Source organism: Labrus mixtus, chromosome 1 (assembly GCF_963584025.1).
Source record: "Labrus mixtus chromosome 1, fLabMix1.1, whole genome shotgun sequence".
NCBI lineage: Eukaryota > Metazoa > Chordata > Actinopteri > Labriformes > Labridae > Labrus > Labrus mixtus.
Genome location: NC_083612.1, coordinates 19,075,135 through 19,093,994, shown reverse-complemented (window position 1 = coordinate 19,093,994; position 18,860 = coordinate 19,075,135). Strand labels below are relative to the sequence as shown.

General features: G+C 39.4%; 1 protein-coding gene across 1 annotated transcript; it reads right to left on the bottom strand.

Moving 5' to 3' along the window:
• Positions 1-145: 145 nt before the first annotated feature.
• slc39a13 (solute carrier family 39 member 13) lies at positions 146-18,635 on the bottom strand. Its single transcript, XM_061036907.1, has 10 exons — positions 18,415-18,635; positions 17,035-17,400; positions 14,574-14,691; positions 13,254-13,392; positions 9,291-9,407; positions 7,979-8,068; positions 2,175-2,225; positions 1,918-2,050; positions 1,714-1,813; positions 146-986 (listed from the first exon to the last, which is right to left on the bottom strand). Exons 2-10 carry the CDS (start codon positions 17,360-17,362, stop codon positions 905-907), a joined length of 1,158 nt encoding a protein of 385 aa, XP_060892890.1. The 5' UTR covers positions 17,363-17,400; positions 18,415-18,635; the 3' UTR covers positions 146-904.
• Positions 18,636-18,860: the final 225 nt, after the last annotated feature.

The window sequence follows — 18,860 nt, the reverse complement described above, 5'->3', positions numbered from 1 at the left end:
TTATTAAGATGGCTGAAGAGTTTTTATTTATTTCCTCGGGTTGGGAAACTTTAAGAAAAGAGATGAATCAACATAACAGTGACGTGAATAGTTATTGTCTCTCCCTAATCTCACAAAACTCTTGGTAAGTAAGTATAACTCCATATTAATAGTATCAATCTCTTTCAATTTATTAGAAACACTTTAAAACACTTAGTCAGGCTGACTTCTTTGTGAGCACCAACTTGGAAAAGGTGCAGACTGTTCTGTGTGAATACGATACAAACAAACAAAAAGTACTTTGGTTTAGTCCTGACACTCGTGTAACAGACCATCCTGACTTCCTCTTAACAAGACAAAAGGATGAAGTGTTGGTGAAGGGCGCTGATAAAGCTGTATCTCGCTTGTCTAACTTTAAATAAATATGCAGCATCTACAAGGGAAACAGAAGACAACAGTAACAATACATACAATGGTTAAAGAATTTAGGATTAAACACTTTAAAGAGGAGGTTCTTTGAAGGGGTCCTATAATACCTTTGTGTAGATCAGGTACATCAGGCGAACCTGTGTAAATGTATGTGCAAAATAACATGATTGTCCAACCAACAATTTAAGACAATTTGGTAACAGAAATCCATACAAACCCTCTGAATCCCCTCGGTTGTTTATGTATGGCACATCTTAAAGTGTTCACACAAATGTCCCGTCAGCAGATCACTCATCCATCCATAAAGTGCGGGTCTTTTGTCCCATGTTTGCTCTGTTGTGACATGATGGCAATGATGTCACACAGGTGTCTGATCGCTGAAGCAAGACACATTTTTCTGAATGAGAGGGACCAGGTTTGCAGGGGAAGAACAGGATTTCATCTCATGCTGGGTACAAGTATTTGCTAAGGCGAGAGAGTTTTTGGTGCTGTTCCTCTATGTGCAGTCAACGATGGCAGAGAGCAGAGCCATGACAGCCACACCACAGAAGATGAGCAGGATCTGCAGGAGGGAGTGCCTGCATAGGAGAGGTAACAGGATCAAACAGGTTCAAGGGTGTTAGAGAAATCTTTTTTTTTTGCCATCCACCAAACTATTTTGATCAGCTCCAAAAAGTATTTAATCAGGAACTTCAAAGTTCTGTCTCCAGTAGAGCATCTTCTTACATTTTTTAAGTGGTTTTAACTCATTTAAAGAACAGCTAAATGTGCTATGTGAGGTGTTTGTCCACGATTAATAATAATAAAAAAGTGTAATAAAATGTCAAACAGCAGGTCTTTGGTTACTGCTGTTATCAAGTGAGAAAAAGAGTTGTGCGTAATCTGCATAAAAAGAGCTGAGTACAGCAACTCCATTAGGTAGCATGTAAACAAACAAACATAAATACATGGGAGTGAAGGAGTGACTCTGGAGTAACTTAAGTTGTGCTATGAATCTGTATTGTAGAAGTGCTGCTGGTTTCATTCCATCCAAGCTGATGGTATTAACATATTCTTGCAAAGCGGTGCATCAACAGAGGCAGATATTAAGAAAATAGCAAGACAGTAAAAAAGAGAAGTACTCATTAAAGGGAAGTTGAAAGGAGTTTAAAAAAAGTTTTTCAAAGTCTCATGAGGAATGACAATAATTAAACATGTCATGTATAACATGAGAAATGTGTATAATAAATAACACATTTTTGAAAAAACAAATACCTCCACAGGACATCACTAACATCATATGTATGAACAACCTCCAAAACCTACTTCAAACTGGACTCCTCCAGCAGGTCTGGCACCACGTTCACCAAGGCGATGTAGAGGAAACCTCCAGAAGTGAAAGGTAATATCCACGCGGTGGCGTTTTCTAGAAACAGTAAGAGAGACTCATGACTTATTCTTGCAATCTTAAAACAGTCTTCAGTTAACAATGGTGTGTTTTATGTACACTGAGAATCTGTCTTCTCTAACCTGTGCCTTGTGGTGACTGAGCACACAGAGCAAAGCAAGCTCCCAGGACCCCGACCAGGGCTGTGGCCAGCTGCATGCGAGCAGCACTCCAGCGGTCAAACCCGGCCCTCAGCAGAATGGCAAAGTCTCCCACCTGCAAACAATCATGTTTGTCACAGTCGCTGTAACAGTTTGATTCTTCCCACGGCTTTGTTAACTTCTAAACAAACATTTAGAGACTATATTGTACAGTTTAACCAAGAATTCTGTTATCTCACCTCGTGGGGGATTTCATGGAGCAGGATGGCAAATGTTGTGAGGAATCCAACCTGTGAGAGAAGTCTCATTAGCACTTTGTTTTACTCAGTGAATAAATGTGTGTTGTACTTCCAAATGGAAAATGTGCCACACATTTGCCTTTGGAGGGTCAAAAGCAACAAGAAACACTCTATATGTTAATCAATGCATTGCATACACTATGAAGTCATCTAAAGAGTTAAGTAAAAACTTAAAAAGCTGCTTATAGAACAATACATCTTAAAGGGTTAATCTGGTATTTCCAAATCTGGGCTCTATTTTTATCTATATATATATATTATCGGGTCTTAATGATAGAGATTTTCCAGTCCCATTTTTTCCTTCCTTGTACTGATTCCAGTTCCTACACTTGAATAATTTCTGGTACCAAGTGGCCCTCTGACACTAATACAATCAAACACGTATACTCTGCTCCCTGACTTTTTTTTAACCTGCTTGAATTTAGTTCACCTTCAATTTAAAAAAAGATCAAGCCATCAGACGAGTGATTTTACTTAATTCAAAACAGAACTTGTTTGCTATTGTCACGTGATCATTTGGTGTGCACCTGGGTGTCTTTGGCAGCCATAGTAAATATTATTGCTCTCCTATGTAAGGATGGCGCCGGAGACACCGCGGAAAGCGAGCAGGAGCGCTCGTCAAACTGAGGCAGCGGGGATTACGCAGTGCACTCCCGTCAATTCACTTGGCGGATGTCCGCTCTAGCTAAAACGGACGAGATGCTGCTCCTAAACACAAGGAACTTGGACTTTTGCAGATCCGCCGCCGTATGTTTCACTAAAACCTGGCTCAGTGAACACGTCCCGGACAGCTCTCTACACCTCCCGGACTTTCAGCTCCTCAGGGCGGACCGCGTAAAGGAGCTTACTGGGAAGACGCGGGGAGGCGGAATATGCTTCTACATTAACAAAGGTTGGTGTACAGATGTCACAGTGTTGAAGAAGTCGTGCAGCCCTAATCTGGAGAGTTTTTTCCTAAACTGTAAACCTTTTTATTCACCGCGGGGGTTCTCCTCCTTTGTTCTGGTCGGCGTCTACATACCACCTCAGGCCTGTGTAACAGAGGCGTTACAGCACCTGGCTGACCAGATTACAGACGTGGAGAAAAAACTTCCTGACTCTCTGCTCATCATTCTTGGTGATTTTAACAGAGCAAATCTGACCCACGAACTTCCAAAATACAGACAACATATTAAGTGTCCCACCAGAGGAGCTAACACACTGGACCACTGCTACACAGTAATAAAGGACTCATATCGCTCTGTTTCCCGTGCAGCTCTAGGACTCTCTGACCACTGTCTGATTCACCTCATCCCGACCTACAAGCAGAAGTTAAAAACTGCTAAGCCTATAGTAAGGACTGTTAAGAACTGGACAGAGGAGTCAAAGCAGGAGTTACAGGCCTGTTTTGATTGCACTGATTGGAGTGTTTTTGAAGCTGCATCAGCAGACCTCAATGAACTCACTGACACTATGACATCTTACATCAGCTTCTGTGAGGACATGTGTGTGCAGACCAGGACCTTCTGCACATACAACAACAACAACAACAACAACAAGCCCTGGTTTACACCTCAACTTAGGAAGCTGCGTCAGGCCAAGGAGGAGGCCTACAGGAGTGGGGACCGGGACCTGTTCAAGCAGGCCAGGAACAAGCTGACAAGGGGGATCAGGGTAGCTAAGAGGAGCAACACTGAGAAGCTGAGGAAAAATTTCTCAGCTAACGATCCTTCGGCGGTTTGGAGAGGCCTGCGAGAAGTCACAAGCTACAGGAGACCCACCCCCCACCCTGAAACCTAACAATAGACTGGCTGAAGACCTGAACAGCTTCTATTGCAGGTTTTCACAACCATCACCCAGCCCATTAACACCACCCCGACACTCAGACTATGATCTTCTTGCAATCAACACTGGCGCCCCCCAGGGGTGTGTTCTCTCCCCACTGCTCTTCTCTCTCTACACCAATGACTGCACCTCAGAGAACCCTTCTGTGAAACTCCTGAAATTTGCAGACGACACCACCATCATCGGTCTCATCGAGGACGGAGACGAGTCTGCTTACAGACGGGAGGTGGAACAGCTGGCTCTCTGGTGCAGTCAGAACAATGTGGAGATGACAGTGGACTTCAGGAGAAGCCCCCCTTCACCCCCCCCCCCCCCCACAGCACAGTGTCTACTGTGGACTCCTTCAGGTTCCTTGGATCCACAATCTCTCGAGACCTGAAGTGGACCTCCCACATAGACACAATCAGAAAGAAGGCACAGCAGAGGATGTACTTCCTGCGTCAGCTCAGGAAGTTCAACCTGCCCCAGGAGTTGCTGATAGTGTTTTACACCGCCATCATCCAGTCTGTTCTCTGCACCTCCATCACTGTCTGGTTTGGATCTGCAACCAAACTGGACAGACACAGACTGCAACGAACTATAAGTACTGCAGAAAAAATCATTGGTGTCAACCTGCCCCCCCATCCAGGACTTATACCAGTCCCGGGCCAGGAAACGGGCAGGTAGTATCACTGCAGACTCCTCACACCCCGGACACAAACTTTTCAAACTCCTCCCCTCTGGCAGGCGTTACAGAACACTGTACGCAAAAACAACTCGTCAAGAACAGTGTCTTCCCCCAGGCTGTCACTCTGATGAACGCTAAACAGTCACAGAGTGTCAGACCTGTTGCGGTGAAATGACTCTAAACCAACCGTCACTGTGAATATACATATATGTATATATATATTATTTAATTTAAATGATCAATATACGCACACTTATTTATGTAAATACTGTAATTGACATCTTAATTGACCCATCTGTCACATAACTGCATTTTACTTATCATCATGTTACTTCAGCATCTTTTGCACTATTCACCACTGCACTGTTTCATGTTTAGTCATGTAAATAGTAGTCTTTTCTTATTATGTTTATTGTTGATATTTAATGTTGTACCTGTACATAAGAGAGCACAGTTCACCGAAAATAAATTCCTTGTGTGTGTAAGCATACCTGGCCAATAAATCTGATTCTGATTCTGGGGGTGTAGGTTTCAGGACTGGAGAATGACAAACAAGTCCATCTTTTTTGGGAGCTGATGAATAATTGAATCGTGAATACTGACCGAAATGTGATACTACATTTTAGGCTACATGGGAGGCGTTTCCAACACTCGTACCCGTATAGAACGGTCACAAAAACTTTGGGAATAGATCAGCTCAGCTAAAAAGCCTATAATAATGTACTGGCCTCTAATGGCTGCAATGAAATCCTTTAGGGGGAAATATGTTCAAGAAAGTCCTTACTGAAGAGCATAATGCAGCCTGACAATTGTGCTTGAGTCAATTTAGGAGTGTTGTTTATCTTCACAAATCAGCCAAAATGCATCTCAAACTTTTTAGAGTGAGCTGATTACATTACCAACCAACTATCCATCACAGCTGCTATACTTCATTGAAGAACAAAAGGAGGAAAAAATGCCCCCAAAATGCTGTGAGGCATGACGTTGTTTACTGACACTTTACCCTTAAAGAAAAGAAAAAAGACCTAATAAAATTTAAATAAGAAAGTTCAAAATACTGTATCTGAGACAACAGCTTAGTAATTGTAACTGAAAAATATGCACACGTGTTAGTGCCTGCTAATCCTGTGGCATCAGAATGAGTTTAAAAAAAGAGCATAACCTAACCCGATGATGTAATCATATCAACTCTCGTCCAAGGAGGAGGGGGAGTAAAAAGCTAAAATGGCCAGCAGTTAAAATATGACCAGTTATTTAAACAGTAAAGTGAGAAAATAACAAAACATAAAACAATAAAGAACATGAATATGACTTCATGTTTAATAAACTCTGTGTTGCAGCATACCGTTTTCATATATCATTATACTGTGATCACATCGTGATAAATGTGCGAGAGAGGAAACAGAAAGCACCGGTGAGATGTCTTGTATGTGTATGTTTGAGACATCAAGTAAACTTCCTCTCTGGCACATTGATCCATAGTTCATGCTGCTAGCCTTATGTCTCTCCAGCTGGACTCTCTCTGTCCCAAAGCCACAAATATACAGTAACCTACTGAAGGGACACAAATCTGTTTTACTGCACTTTAAAGTGCACCTTTGTCAACAAGCCTGACAGAGACTACGATGAGAGGTTTCAAACTGAAAAAGGTAACTGTGTGAAGTGAGGACAGTCCTCTGAGTGGTCCACATTTAAGAACACAACAGGTCTACTCCTCTGCCAGTTTACAGCAAGTTGCCCCACTGTACATAAAAAGGGAACTGTTACACATCCAAATTAGCCCGACACATACCAGCCTTTTTCTATCATTCAGAATAATTCTGCAGGTCTATTTGGAGCTCCCCTGCTTAATTATATTATCTTTAAAGATAATTTTTTAGGCTTTTATGCCTTTATAGGAGAGATAGGACAGTGGATCGAGTCAGAAATTACATGCAGGAAAGGAGCCACAGGTGAGATTCGGACCCGGCCGCACGCATGGTGGACTATAGCCTCTGTACATGGGGCATGCGTACTAACCACTGCGCCACCGTTTTCCGAATCTCTTTCTTTTTAAGGGCAACCAATCAAATATAAAACTGTGTTACAGCAGATATTTACAGTGAAAGGCTGCTTAAACCAGTCTTTATCCAGTTTTAAATATATTTCTTGTTCATTATCTCTTAAAGGTCAGGGTTTGAGTTTTCACTAAAACAACCCTTTGTATCAGTTATTCATCTACAAGTACCTCAAGAGACAATAAGAACTCTCTGTTTTCTAGACTGCTGGTCTACATGCGGTTATAATAACTGGGGTCAAAATAATCCAATCCCTGAAGTTCTATCTTTCTTAAGTATCTAATATCCAACGTGTGACGCTGCCAGAGGCCCCAGTGTCAGTTTATGCATCATATTTATTAGCAATGATTTTCAGTCCATCATTGTGTGCTGATATGGTCTGCAACCCCAGAGGAGCAATTTCACCTGCAATTATCCTAAATGAAAGCCAGAAGGCGGTGTATAAATATGCAATGTGAGGACTTACTGTAAATGTAATCATTTTCTCACACAAGTAATATGCTACACCAGAGCGGTTATATACATAAACAATTTCAGCAAAAAGCCCTCTGCTCTACTGTCGTGCGAGCCGTGTCTTCAAACAGAGCTTTTGTTTTTAGTGCCAGTTGTCGTTAGATGTTTGTGCAATATGCCTTTTGAGCTTCAGACTCAAAGCAGAATAACTACACTAATCAGTTAAGTTGACAATAAATTTGGCATCTATCAGGCGTCTGATATCCTAGTGGTAATGCTGCATGTGTATGGAGGCTTTAGTCCCTGTTGGGTTCAAATCCAACCTCGGCCCTTTGCTGCATGTCATCCCCACCTCTCTCCTTCCAACATTTGTTAGAACCAATGAGCAGGGCCTGTGAGTACATTCTTAAACTCAAGAAAAGGTCTGTTTTTTTTTTTTGGTTCACTTTTAGCTTTGGAGTTAGTGGTTAATGTGACTGATATTCTGACATCTATAATTTCAGAAACTCTATACAATATGAAATTGGCATCTATTAATTTTTATTTTTAAAGAAATCTAATCTATCTTTGTCCAGGAGAAAAAAAATCGAACCAGCAAATTCATCTTCAAACTACATTTATCTTTCTCCATAATGCAGCTAAGGGTGATTGGATGTAGAGTCTCTTATTGACATATTTTTATTCTACACCACATTGGAAGAGAAATAAGTCCCTTAAGGGATAAGATAATCACAACTTCTTACCTTTTTGCTAACGAGGAAACTCCCAGCTACAGCCAGTCCATGGGTGAAGTTGTCAATGCAGTTGGCCAGCAGGTTTAGGTATCCACTGGTCTGTGAGATAAGAAACCACTGTTACTGTTACTCACAATACCCAGGATGAATCAAAACTGGAAGAAGTGTGATCAATAGGGATGTCAGTCTTAAAGTTGTCGGTTCTGATTCACTTCTGGTTAAATCTGATCTGTTGTACCTCTCTTTGAAGAATTTTACCTTTCATAGTTAATCATTTATTCTTCACAGATCTTCTGTCGGCAGCTAAATTTACTTGAAGTTTTGTAGTCTGACCCGATTAACATGATACTGTAAATGATCCGCTCGGAGCAGGAAGCCTGGAGTGTGAGATCAGCGTAAGAGGACAAAGACACGGAAAAAAACAATAAAAAACAATAAAACAAAAATAGTGCTGCTGGTGAAGTGCCAGGAATTTGCAGTCCCAGTTTTAAACCGTTGAATAGTGCAGGGTGAACATGCATCTAGTTCAATGTAATCTGAGAGAGTCTGCAGACTTCAGCTCTCAGAGTTAATGCAAACTAAATGTTATTTATCCTCTTAAACATGTCCTGTTCTCTCTTTAGTCCACTTATTTCAGTCAGGAGATTTTGAACAAGTGTTTGTGTAAAAGTATAAAACATTTGAGCTGTTACGTACATGGTAATGTGGTTTAATCAGTCCTTCTTTAATTTTCTTTAACATTGAATTATTAATCATGTTTTAGTATTCATCTTAGATTTTAGAGAAAGAACAAAATCCTAACTAAGGGGAGATATGGACTCTCTCTCAATTAACTCTCCTACTAGACTGCAATATCACTTCGAACTCTTGTAAAAACAAAAAATACGATAAGATAAAAAAAAAGAGATAAATATGTTAACAAAAATTATTAAAATTATACATATCATGTGTGCTAAATATGCAATGTACAAAACAGTGCTAGGGATTTGCTGAATGAGCAAATCAATGTAGTAGGGGTTATTCAGGTGCCATGTTCTAATGGTGAAGACCATCAGTACTGAAAGTCTTTATATCTTATTAAGAACCTGTTTTATAACATGATGAAATACACACTGTAAAAATGCCACTGAAGTGTGTATAGTTGATCTCTTTGGTTTCTGAGTTCCTTGTTATGACAAACTTCATACATTTGGATTGAAGAAGCACAAAATGCATCTTTCGTAACCAGCCCACATCAAGAGTTTACCCCCAGTGGTGTTCGTTTTCCTTCATCACTCTGTCTTTCATGTTAACTGGGAGATGTTTGTGTTGTCAGTATTACCTTGATTTTCTCTGATCTTTCCTGTTCCTGTTGCTTGGAGGATTTCCATGACTCTGCATGGTGCCCATTTCTGAGTGTTACCGCTGGCTTTCCACTGAGAGCTGCATTAGTCTGTGTCTGAGGAGAGAAACATGACGAGGTGAACTAAGATGAACCTTTTGTCCTGATATACACTGTACATCGTTGTCTTTTCCTGATAGGGTTAATTGGTTAAATTGGAACCAAGACAACCAGCTACCCCTATACTTGTGACTATAATACATTTAGCCAAAACAGCTTTGAAAAACTTAGAAAAAGGCAAAGGTACAAGACCGTGTACATCATTTTTCGTCAAGAGTCAAAGAACTACATGTCCCACAATCCATTTTGAATGATACTGCTTCTTCCTTAATGTAAACGTTTAGTTGTTTTAGAGTTGATATTGTTAATACAAGTGTCGTACTCTCTTGTAGTTTGTGTTGTTGAAAATTGAATATATAAATTACATTCACTGCAATGACAAGGTTATTAGTACATCAAGCGTTAGCTAACTAACCAGCTAGAAAAACCATTAGTTTCCATTTGGCACAGAGGGACAGGAAACATTGCCATGGTAACAGCGAGCTCTACAAATCAGAGACGTCGCTGTGAAACTGTGATTGTAGGTAGTGTAGTTATTTTCTGTGATATTGCGAATAAACCGTTTTTCATAAAACGAGGTTGATATCATACAAACCTGTCTCCTACAGGAGCATATACCAACGTTTCACACACAGGTAGCTCATGGTTAGTCTACCTATGGCTGAACGATATATCGTTTTAAGATTGCAATTGTGGTTTGAATAATTGGCTGAAGGACTTCTAGGAGCTTATAGTGAAGGAACAGCCTCAGCCCTGCAGGGGCTTTATAATGATGACCTTGATGGGCCATGGATACACATCAAAGAATATATAAATAAGAGGAATATAGTTTAAATTAGCTTAAATATGCAATGAATATGTGTTTAAAGAGGCAGAACACCTTGTAAGAAACAGTGATGATGTTTTTCTGTTGTAACATAATCTCTGGCAAAATGTCTTTGTGTTGTTTACTTGTAATGTGGTGTGCTGGGTTGTTTTTGTACTGTTCTTGTATTTTGTCTCTGTCTTCATAATAAAAAAAAAGAATTGTGATGTGCAACAGTCACTTCACAGCACATGCCATGCCAATCATGTGACCCCAAGGCACGTCATGCTGCCTCTTTTCCATTAGTTTGTTCCAAGCCAGTGTTCTTGTTTTCCATGACTTATTAACAAGTCTGTCTGATATCTCCTTTAGTGGTCCCACGTCTGACTCTTGTGCATGCAGAGTGTGAGTCTGTGTTTTGTGTCCCCTGCATGTCAAATGTGGACATAAAGAAGATGCTGCTGCTGCTGGCACATACTTCAGCATGAAGTTAGAGGCAGATGCTCGTTTACGTATGTGAGGCCGATTTAAATTTTAAAGTGAGAATATTAACGCTGCCACATATTGTCCCTACTGAACTTCTGTGTGCGTGTATGGGTAAAGATATAAAATCAGAAAATGACTTTAAGACCCAAACAATAAAAGTATGATTGTTTGCATCTGTAAGAATTGTATTTATTTTGTAAAATATCGCAATTTATTTTTGGCTGCAGGTTCCTAGAGCTCATTCTGAATCTGCTTTTGGCTTTTTTGCACCATTCGCTTGGAAATAACTACAAAACACTTTAAAGATCAAGGCAATGATTTCTTATTGTCATTTTAGATCCTTAATTATTCACTTCTTAACCTCTGATTGCACCTGTCTTAATTGATTTTGATGTTAACATTGCTTATTAATTATATGTCTGTTTTAACTAGTCTTTTTTTTCATGTTTATCTTGCATTCTAATATTTTTGTCTGCTCAGTCATAGAAATCATTGAGAGCATAGCCCTCATTTTCAGAGTTTGAATGAAGACATAATAATTATAATCATCATCATCATAATAATATTAATAATAATAATAATAATGATAGCTTTTCTCCCTGAAAGTAAACTGCCTTATCCACCAGTGTTACCAAAAACAGTGAGTAAATGGTAGCCTGAACTCCACAGTGTAATAAAGAGGCTTTTTATTGTTTCTCCAACTGTGTGTCAAAGGGTCCACCCCCTGCCCGCTGAACAGCTGCTATAAAAAAAGCCCTGATGATTTTTCTAACTCCCAACATATGCTGTAACAAGAAAAAAATGTACCTCTGATTTATTTCTCCAGACAAAACAGATGACTCTGCAATTCCAACACTGGTTAACTTGTTTATATATTTGGAATTTAAAGGAAGACACAGATTTATCTGCGGCTATAGCCTTCTTTTTCCGAGAACAGCCAACTTCCCTTTTCCCTTATTAAGAAAACCACTTAGGTTGCCATTTAGACAGATAGTTAAATTCAATGAGAGGGAAATAGCCTGCTGTCTCAGAGTCGTGGGATAAATATGTAGCTCCGTGACCATTATTGAAGCATAACGAAGCAATAACATTAGAGGAATAAAGCTGTTTGGCCCTAGGTAGTAAAAGCACAACAACGTTGGGTTTTGTTTCACGCAGATTTTTAAAATGATAAAATCTTTCCACACAAAATGCATCCAACAAAAACACTGACCCATTTCAAGTGAAACAATTTCCACATGTTATAGCATAACTACACAGTCCTTCAAAGAAAACAATACATATAACATCCCTTTCTGTCTCTCAAACAAACTGTACAACTCTGTTCTCGTCTATTGTTGCCTGTGTCGATGAGCTGAGTGCTCTCCTGTGGACACTGAAATGGCTAAAGCAGCTGCTTCACCCAGGCACTATAAATAGACAAGAGTAAAGAAGCTGAGCTCCAATCTTTTCCCTCACTGGCAAAACAAAGACAAGAGGAAGGATGAGACGACAACTACAAAACAAACTGCAACCGGCCATTCATTCTCTATAAAGACACCATGTGTCGTTTTGTATAATTAATTGTTTCAAAACAATAAATGTACTGTTAGCATGGATGCTAATTAGGACAAGTTTCTAACTAAAACACTTGAAAAAGCAACAGTAAAATAATTTATACGATCAACTTTTTAGACAAATTAAATAACATCTTATAAGGTTTAGTTTGCTCATTGATAATAACATACATTTCATTTATTATTTTATTATGTAGGAACAGTTTGAATTTTCAAAAAACTAAATGAAATCAATACAATTTAACTTTCTGTATGTTAGCTTAGCATAAAGACTGTCAACAGCATGGATCTGTTAGCTTAGTTTAGCATAAAGACTGGAAACAGCATGGATCTGTTAGCTTAGTTTAGCATCAAGACTGGAAACAGCATGGATCTGTTAGCTTAGTTTAGCATAAAGACTGTCAACAGCATGGATCTGTTAGCTTAGTTTAGCATAAAGACTGTCAACAGCATGGATCTGTTACCTTAGCTTAGCATAAAGACTGGAAACAGCGTGGATCTGCTTGCCTGCACCTCTTTAGTTTACTTGAAATACAAAAACTATTTTTTTTAATCTCTTAAAAAACCAAGGCGTAAAAAAAGACGTGTTGTGGCTGGGTAGGATGTATGTGCTAGAATAATGTTTTGACCAGTCACATTACAGAGTGACTCCCTGCTGCTACAGTAATGATATGACATCAGAGTTGTATTGATCTTGTCAGCTAACTCTGTATAAGAAAGTGACTCACATGTTCTAAATTGTTTAACTATTCCTTTAAACTCTTTACTGTTTGAGGAGATGACATGGGGTGATTGTACAGAAGACCATCTGATGCTACAGTCCCTAAAACACTGATATGACAGAAAAATGCCAACTTAGCACAAACAAGAGGCCCTGCAAGCATACCCATGGAAACACATTTTTTCAAAGGCAGGTATTGACGTGTCTGTGTGCAGTGAGACTCTTTGGACAGCAATGAGAATATCCCTCTAAAAACATACAGCTTAAACACTTACTGGAGTGTTGAAGTTCAGGTCAGACTCTGAAGTGGGATCCTCTTGGCTGTCTTGGTCTGGGAACAACTTCTCCAAGAGAAGGAAAGCCAGCAGGCCAACGATTACCCAGAGGCCCTGGGTCTTGTAGTGGTTTTGTTTACTCGCTGGATTGGAAGCAGAGAGATGTTTCATCAGACTGGGAGAGCAAATACAGCTGGTGAAAACTGAGCTACTACATGGGTGAGAGTTAGCGCAACCAACAACACAGTACAACTCAAACCAAAGTTGCATTAAATAATCATGAATTCAATTAAATATTCACGTTTTGAAAGCAATGTTATGCATTATTAATATATTTTCAATCTGATATCATATCTGAAGAACTACAGTTCCAAGACGAGATTTACTGATGTTACTCTCACTATTAATACAATCAATGACAAACTAATGAGACAATCTGCTATCATACAATTTAGGGATGTTAAATATTAACAGTTCAACCGGTAACCGAAAAAAATGATTTTTGACCGATTAATGCTGTCAGTTAAACAGCTAATTTTTTTTAATTAAAATAAAGGAATTCAGTTATTTCATGTCATCCATTTTTTAGATGAATAAAAGGATAATACAGATACGAAATAAAAAATATGACATTCTATTTTTAGCTAAATAAATGTTGCAGCAAGCAACAATGTCCAGACAGAGCAGGTTGGGCATCCTCATTGAGAGACGAGAAATCCATATTTGCTTACAGTTGAATATAGTACTGTCATTTATTTAATGAAGATATCAGAACTCCAAACCTGCTCTGTGTGTCCGTGAACACGCTGAGAGATGTGCTGCATGTATGAAAGAACCTCGGCCTTGTTCTATTACTGCAAAGTTCATCGCACCTGCACTTCATTTTAACAAGCACTCTCCAGCACTACAGCGTCGCTCACAGTAAATCTGGACTAATATTAAACTTGCTTCAAATGCTAGTTTGCTCACAAAGTGTATGTTAGGAACTCTCACTTTGTTTTTTTTAAGCTGACAGCACTCCACAGTAGCGTTATGTACATGTGTGTACCCTTTTATTTATGCTTTTCTGTACATCTCAAAATACACCCTGTGCTCCAAAAAGAAACCACAATTGTTAATGATGGTGACTTTTAAAGGGTTCATACATGAGTTAATTTAACACATTTTCAATATTGTCGATTAGTGATTAAAAATCGGTTGATGAGGGTCTCAAATACAATTGTATCGCTTTTCATAGATGTTCATGAGGGAAGAATGTACAAAAGAAAAAAAGGTTATAATAAATCGATGGTGATGAGGTATTGGTGGATTGTTGGAGACCCACCTGAAGAGCCTGAAGAGCCTGAGGCCCACGCCTCTGGAAGGAGGTGAAGGAACACGTCGCCGAGGAGACCACCGATAGCAAAGCTCAAGAGCTGCTTCAGCTTCTGGCACCCAGCTAAGAAAACACCCACAACAGAAGAAAAACTAAGAAATGACTGTGGTGATTTTAATTTGCTCTGCTTGCACATGCCCGAATCTGTGCTCTGCTCATATTTGTCCGTGTTCTACGAATGAACATGCTACACGTTAGAACTGGAAAATGAATCGAGTTTGATTTCAATTAAAATCGAGGTTAATCGAGGTTAAATAATTACTTTGTTGCATGCCGTGTTGCGCTTGTTTTGTCCACACAGGTTTTGTCATGTGTGGTAGACGAAATGATTCAAAGTGTTTGAGGTTATATTTTGGCCACAAGAGTACATCACCACTACTTCAAAACCATGGTCAAATCACCGTGCTTGTTTGATTTTCTAAGTGTTCAGAATGTTAAAGGGCACAGTATATACATTCTGCCACCAGGGGGCTCCTAATCAAGACAATAATATAAGATGAAAAGACTAGTAATACTAGACTGGTAATTCTTTCTTTTTTTTAGCATTCCCTAAGTGCTCCGTCTACACCCACCCCCTCCACTCTGAGCTCTCTCAAAAGCCACGCCCCTCACTCATATGCACGGGCGCCGTCGCTCATAAAGCAGACCTCAGCTCATCGCTTGCATTGTGTAGAAACTACGTCGTCTCATGAGTAAACTCACAGTATAAACTCTGTCACAGCTGGCATGCTTTGAGTGTGGGCTAGTGCACGCAAGGGGTAGAGTACGAGCAGGGAGACGTGATTGGCTCATCAAATTGGTACCTTGTGGTTTTTACAAGTTTACAACTGCTACAGATGTAAGATTTTCTTCATTCCTTTTTTAAAGCACATGAATGATTCATTTCTGTCAGGACCTAAAGACAATTTCAAGCAAAATCTTAAAAAGTGTATCTGGAGAAAATTACAAACCCTGCCGTAAAGTCTGTTCAAGTTGAATTAATGCATGTGATGCAAAATCAATGAGAAATCATGTCTAATAATCGTGATCTCAATATCAATCAAATTAATTGGGATTTTTGCCATAATCGATTATTCTGGTTTAGTCTGACATATCAACAGCAATTGTATTTATATGCCATGTATGTTGGAAAATTATGATAAAGAATTGTAAATTGAATGTCAACTATTTTTATTCTGACTTACGATAACAGCCACAAATGCAAATTTCGGGCTCAAAATATGACATATAATCATAAAAGTGATACATATACAACACAGCAATGTTTTTCAAGTGTTCCCCTGATTTTTTTTCAGGCTGAAGGAGTTCCCTTTGGAATGACTAACCTTTGGTTAGTTTGCCACTTAAAACCTACCGCTTAAAATACATCTAGAGTGCCACGTTCCTGAGGGTGTGGCCACTTGAGGCCTCTGGCTGACCTATAATAACTTAGGCCTGGAGAAGAAGCATTTGATCTGTTTTATTCAGGCACAAATAAAAATATGCAGTAATATGTGGACTGAAACACAACTTTGGTACCAGAATACACGTACAGATTAAATGAAACTGTTATGAACATGGACTGCTCAGAAAAGATGTTGTTCCTGTACTGGAATTGTTCAGGGTGCACTACAGACTGCTATAGTGTCTGTGGTGGAAATTCTGGTATTGTTGCTCAGCGGAGGGGAATACCAGACTATTGATAACTTTAGTTTCTATAAGCTATAACAAGTAACTACTGAATGAGCTTTCAGTGAAACTTGGATATTAATAGTCCCAAGATTTTTCATGTCGTAATGATATCTTAACATCAACACCCGTGCTGATAGACAATGTTTCAAAATGACTTTGGTAACCCCTGGATGTTGCTTTTTCGTTTTAAGTTATATGGTTTACTTTGATGGTTTTTAATGGAACAGGGACTCAAGTCCGATCTCCCTTAATGATTTACTGTGATGATGTCAATGAAAATGTTCTGTTTTCCAGGTAGTCAGAATGCCCATTTTGAAAGGATGGAGCAGCTTGGTCTACCACTGACTGTTTGTCACTGACTGGTTCGGTTGGTGGTTGATAGGTGCTTCTATCGAATGAGGAGACATTATTTCAACCTTTCGTTAGTTCATAGCGAAGAAATATTCAGATGTGTTTGAGTTAGGAATACTTAAAAAAAAAAAAAAAAAAAACTTTAAAGAAAAAAGTTATACAATTATTCTGATTAAAAGCCTTTAATAATACAGTAAATTGTAATGGTAATAATTATATTGACATTAAATTGTAATTTTTTCTCTTCAGTTTGACGGATATCATAACATATAATTTAGGGCTGTGTTATCAAATATTATATAGCCCTGATTTATGTTATTCTTCTGAGTTAAATATTCGGTAGTATCATGATTTAACAACTATTTCACAGGCATCATTTCTTACCTTCCGTTTTGAGTGCTGCTCCAGCTTCAATAGGAATGACAAGAAGCGGGAAAATCCCACTGAGGCCTACAGCAACAGAGCCCACCAGGGACAGGAGCCACACATCAGCGTTCTCACTGGATAAGAAGTCTGCTACCGCCCGAAGGCCCGGGAGGTCATCTATCAGGCTGTGGCCTGGTCCTGCAGCCGTTGCTGTTGCATGACCCATCGCTGTTTGTGTCATCTTCTGGCTGCTCAACGCCCCCCTTAAGGTCAGCATCAGCAGTGTAACTGGGATAATCAGAGTAGCTACAGCCCAGCTGGGCTTCCCACAGCTTCCACCTTTCATCCGTCCGACGTTCCAAAAGGCACTGGTAACCAGTAATGCTGCAAGAGGAGCAAACTTCAAACAATCAAGCCTCTCCAACAATATCTAAAAACGACTTTATTGTTAAAAACTGGGTTTGTATGTTTCTTGCCAAATAACTGTCACATTTCCAAAGCAGATACACGGGTGGCGTTGTTGTTTGATCTGGCTGAAAGTCTCGATCCAGAAAATATTCAGTTTGATCAGAAATGACAAAGCAAAGCAGCAAACTCTCCTTCATTTCCTAAGACCTTTGTGAGAAATTGTAACAGTAAATAACCCTTCAATTACTTTTTTAAAGAATTTTGAGAGATTTTTAAGCAACTGAGTTCATTTTACATCTGATTTAAAAATGGACAAACAACAGAACTATCACGGTACTAGTGAGACATTTAACTTAATTCTATTTGGACATTTTAGTAGTGATATTGACTTATTATGTAACAGTAAAACCTTACTAATCCACTTCCTGAAATAGTAACAGACTCCAACTTTAGAAAGTCTGCGCATAACTTTAAATAAGTAAACTACAGCTAAAAGTTACAGTCAACCTCTCTGCAACTTGTTTATATATTATCTATTTATGTATTATCTATTTATGTATTGCGACAGGGGTTGATGTGTATTTATTGTAGCTTGAAGCATCTAAATATTCTGCTCATCATTTTCCTCCCTGCAGCAGCAGAGACTTAGTTAGCAAGTAACTTAGTTGTACTGCGATAACTTTAACTCAAATGTAGGATAAAATGGAAAACGTGCATCTGATAACGACCGACTACACTAGCTCAATCTCTTATATGTGAATGAAAGTTAGCAAGCTAATGTTAGCTGGCAAACATACCCAAAGCTGTGCAGACAGCAGACACTCGCAGCGAGCTAACAAGATTAGCTACGACTACGCAATCACTCAAATCAAACACAAACTAGTGTCAGTAGAGTAAGTTAGCGTTAATATTACGTGTCCCCGGAAACAGCAACACATGACTAAAAGCCATACAAGTTCAGCATGATAGTGGAATTTAACGTTTTAATACCTTGTGATTTGGACAGTCCTTGCACCAGTGTGTCCCTGCCATCCAGGCCGACTTGATGAAGTCAGGCTTGCGCCGCTGAGTTTCCCCCCCTCACTCCCAGCTGCTGCTGCTGCTGCGGGCCGGACAGGGATCCGCTAGCTGCAGCACAGGAGACTGTGGGTCAACATCACGGCTTTCCCAAACAGCCACGTATCAGGATTCCGGAGGGGAGGGGTGCAAACAGGAGAGGATGGATCCCCGCCCCACCAAACATTTCAGGAAGTCCCAACTTCCAAAGCCTTTTCCACATCAAGAAAAGCAGAGAACTCATTCACCAAGTTGTATTTCTTTCAAATAGCTGGTGTGTAAAGACTGAAGATGAACTTTCAAAATAAACTAAATCTACAAATGCATTATACATTTACAGACCAGAGTAAATGAAACCAAAGATTTTAGAAAAATCAAAC

Coding starts and splice junctions, on each gene's coding strand:
- slc39a13 (XM_061036907.1), bottom strand. CDS start 17,362: ATGAAAGGTGGAAGCTGTGGGAAGCCCAGCTGGGCTGTAGCTACTCTG. Junction 9,408..13,253: donor ACCTGAACTTCAACACTCCA/GTAAGTGTTTAA, acceptor TTCTCTCCTCAG/ACACAGACTAATGCAGCTCT. Junction 8,069..9,290: donor AAAGATCAGAGAAAATCAAG/GTAATACTGACA, acceptor CTTATCTCACAG/ACCAGTGGATACCTAAACCT.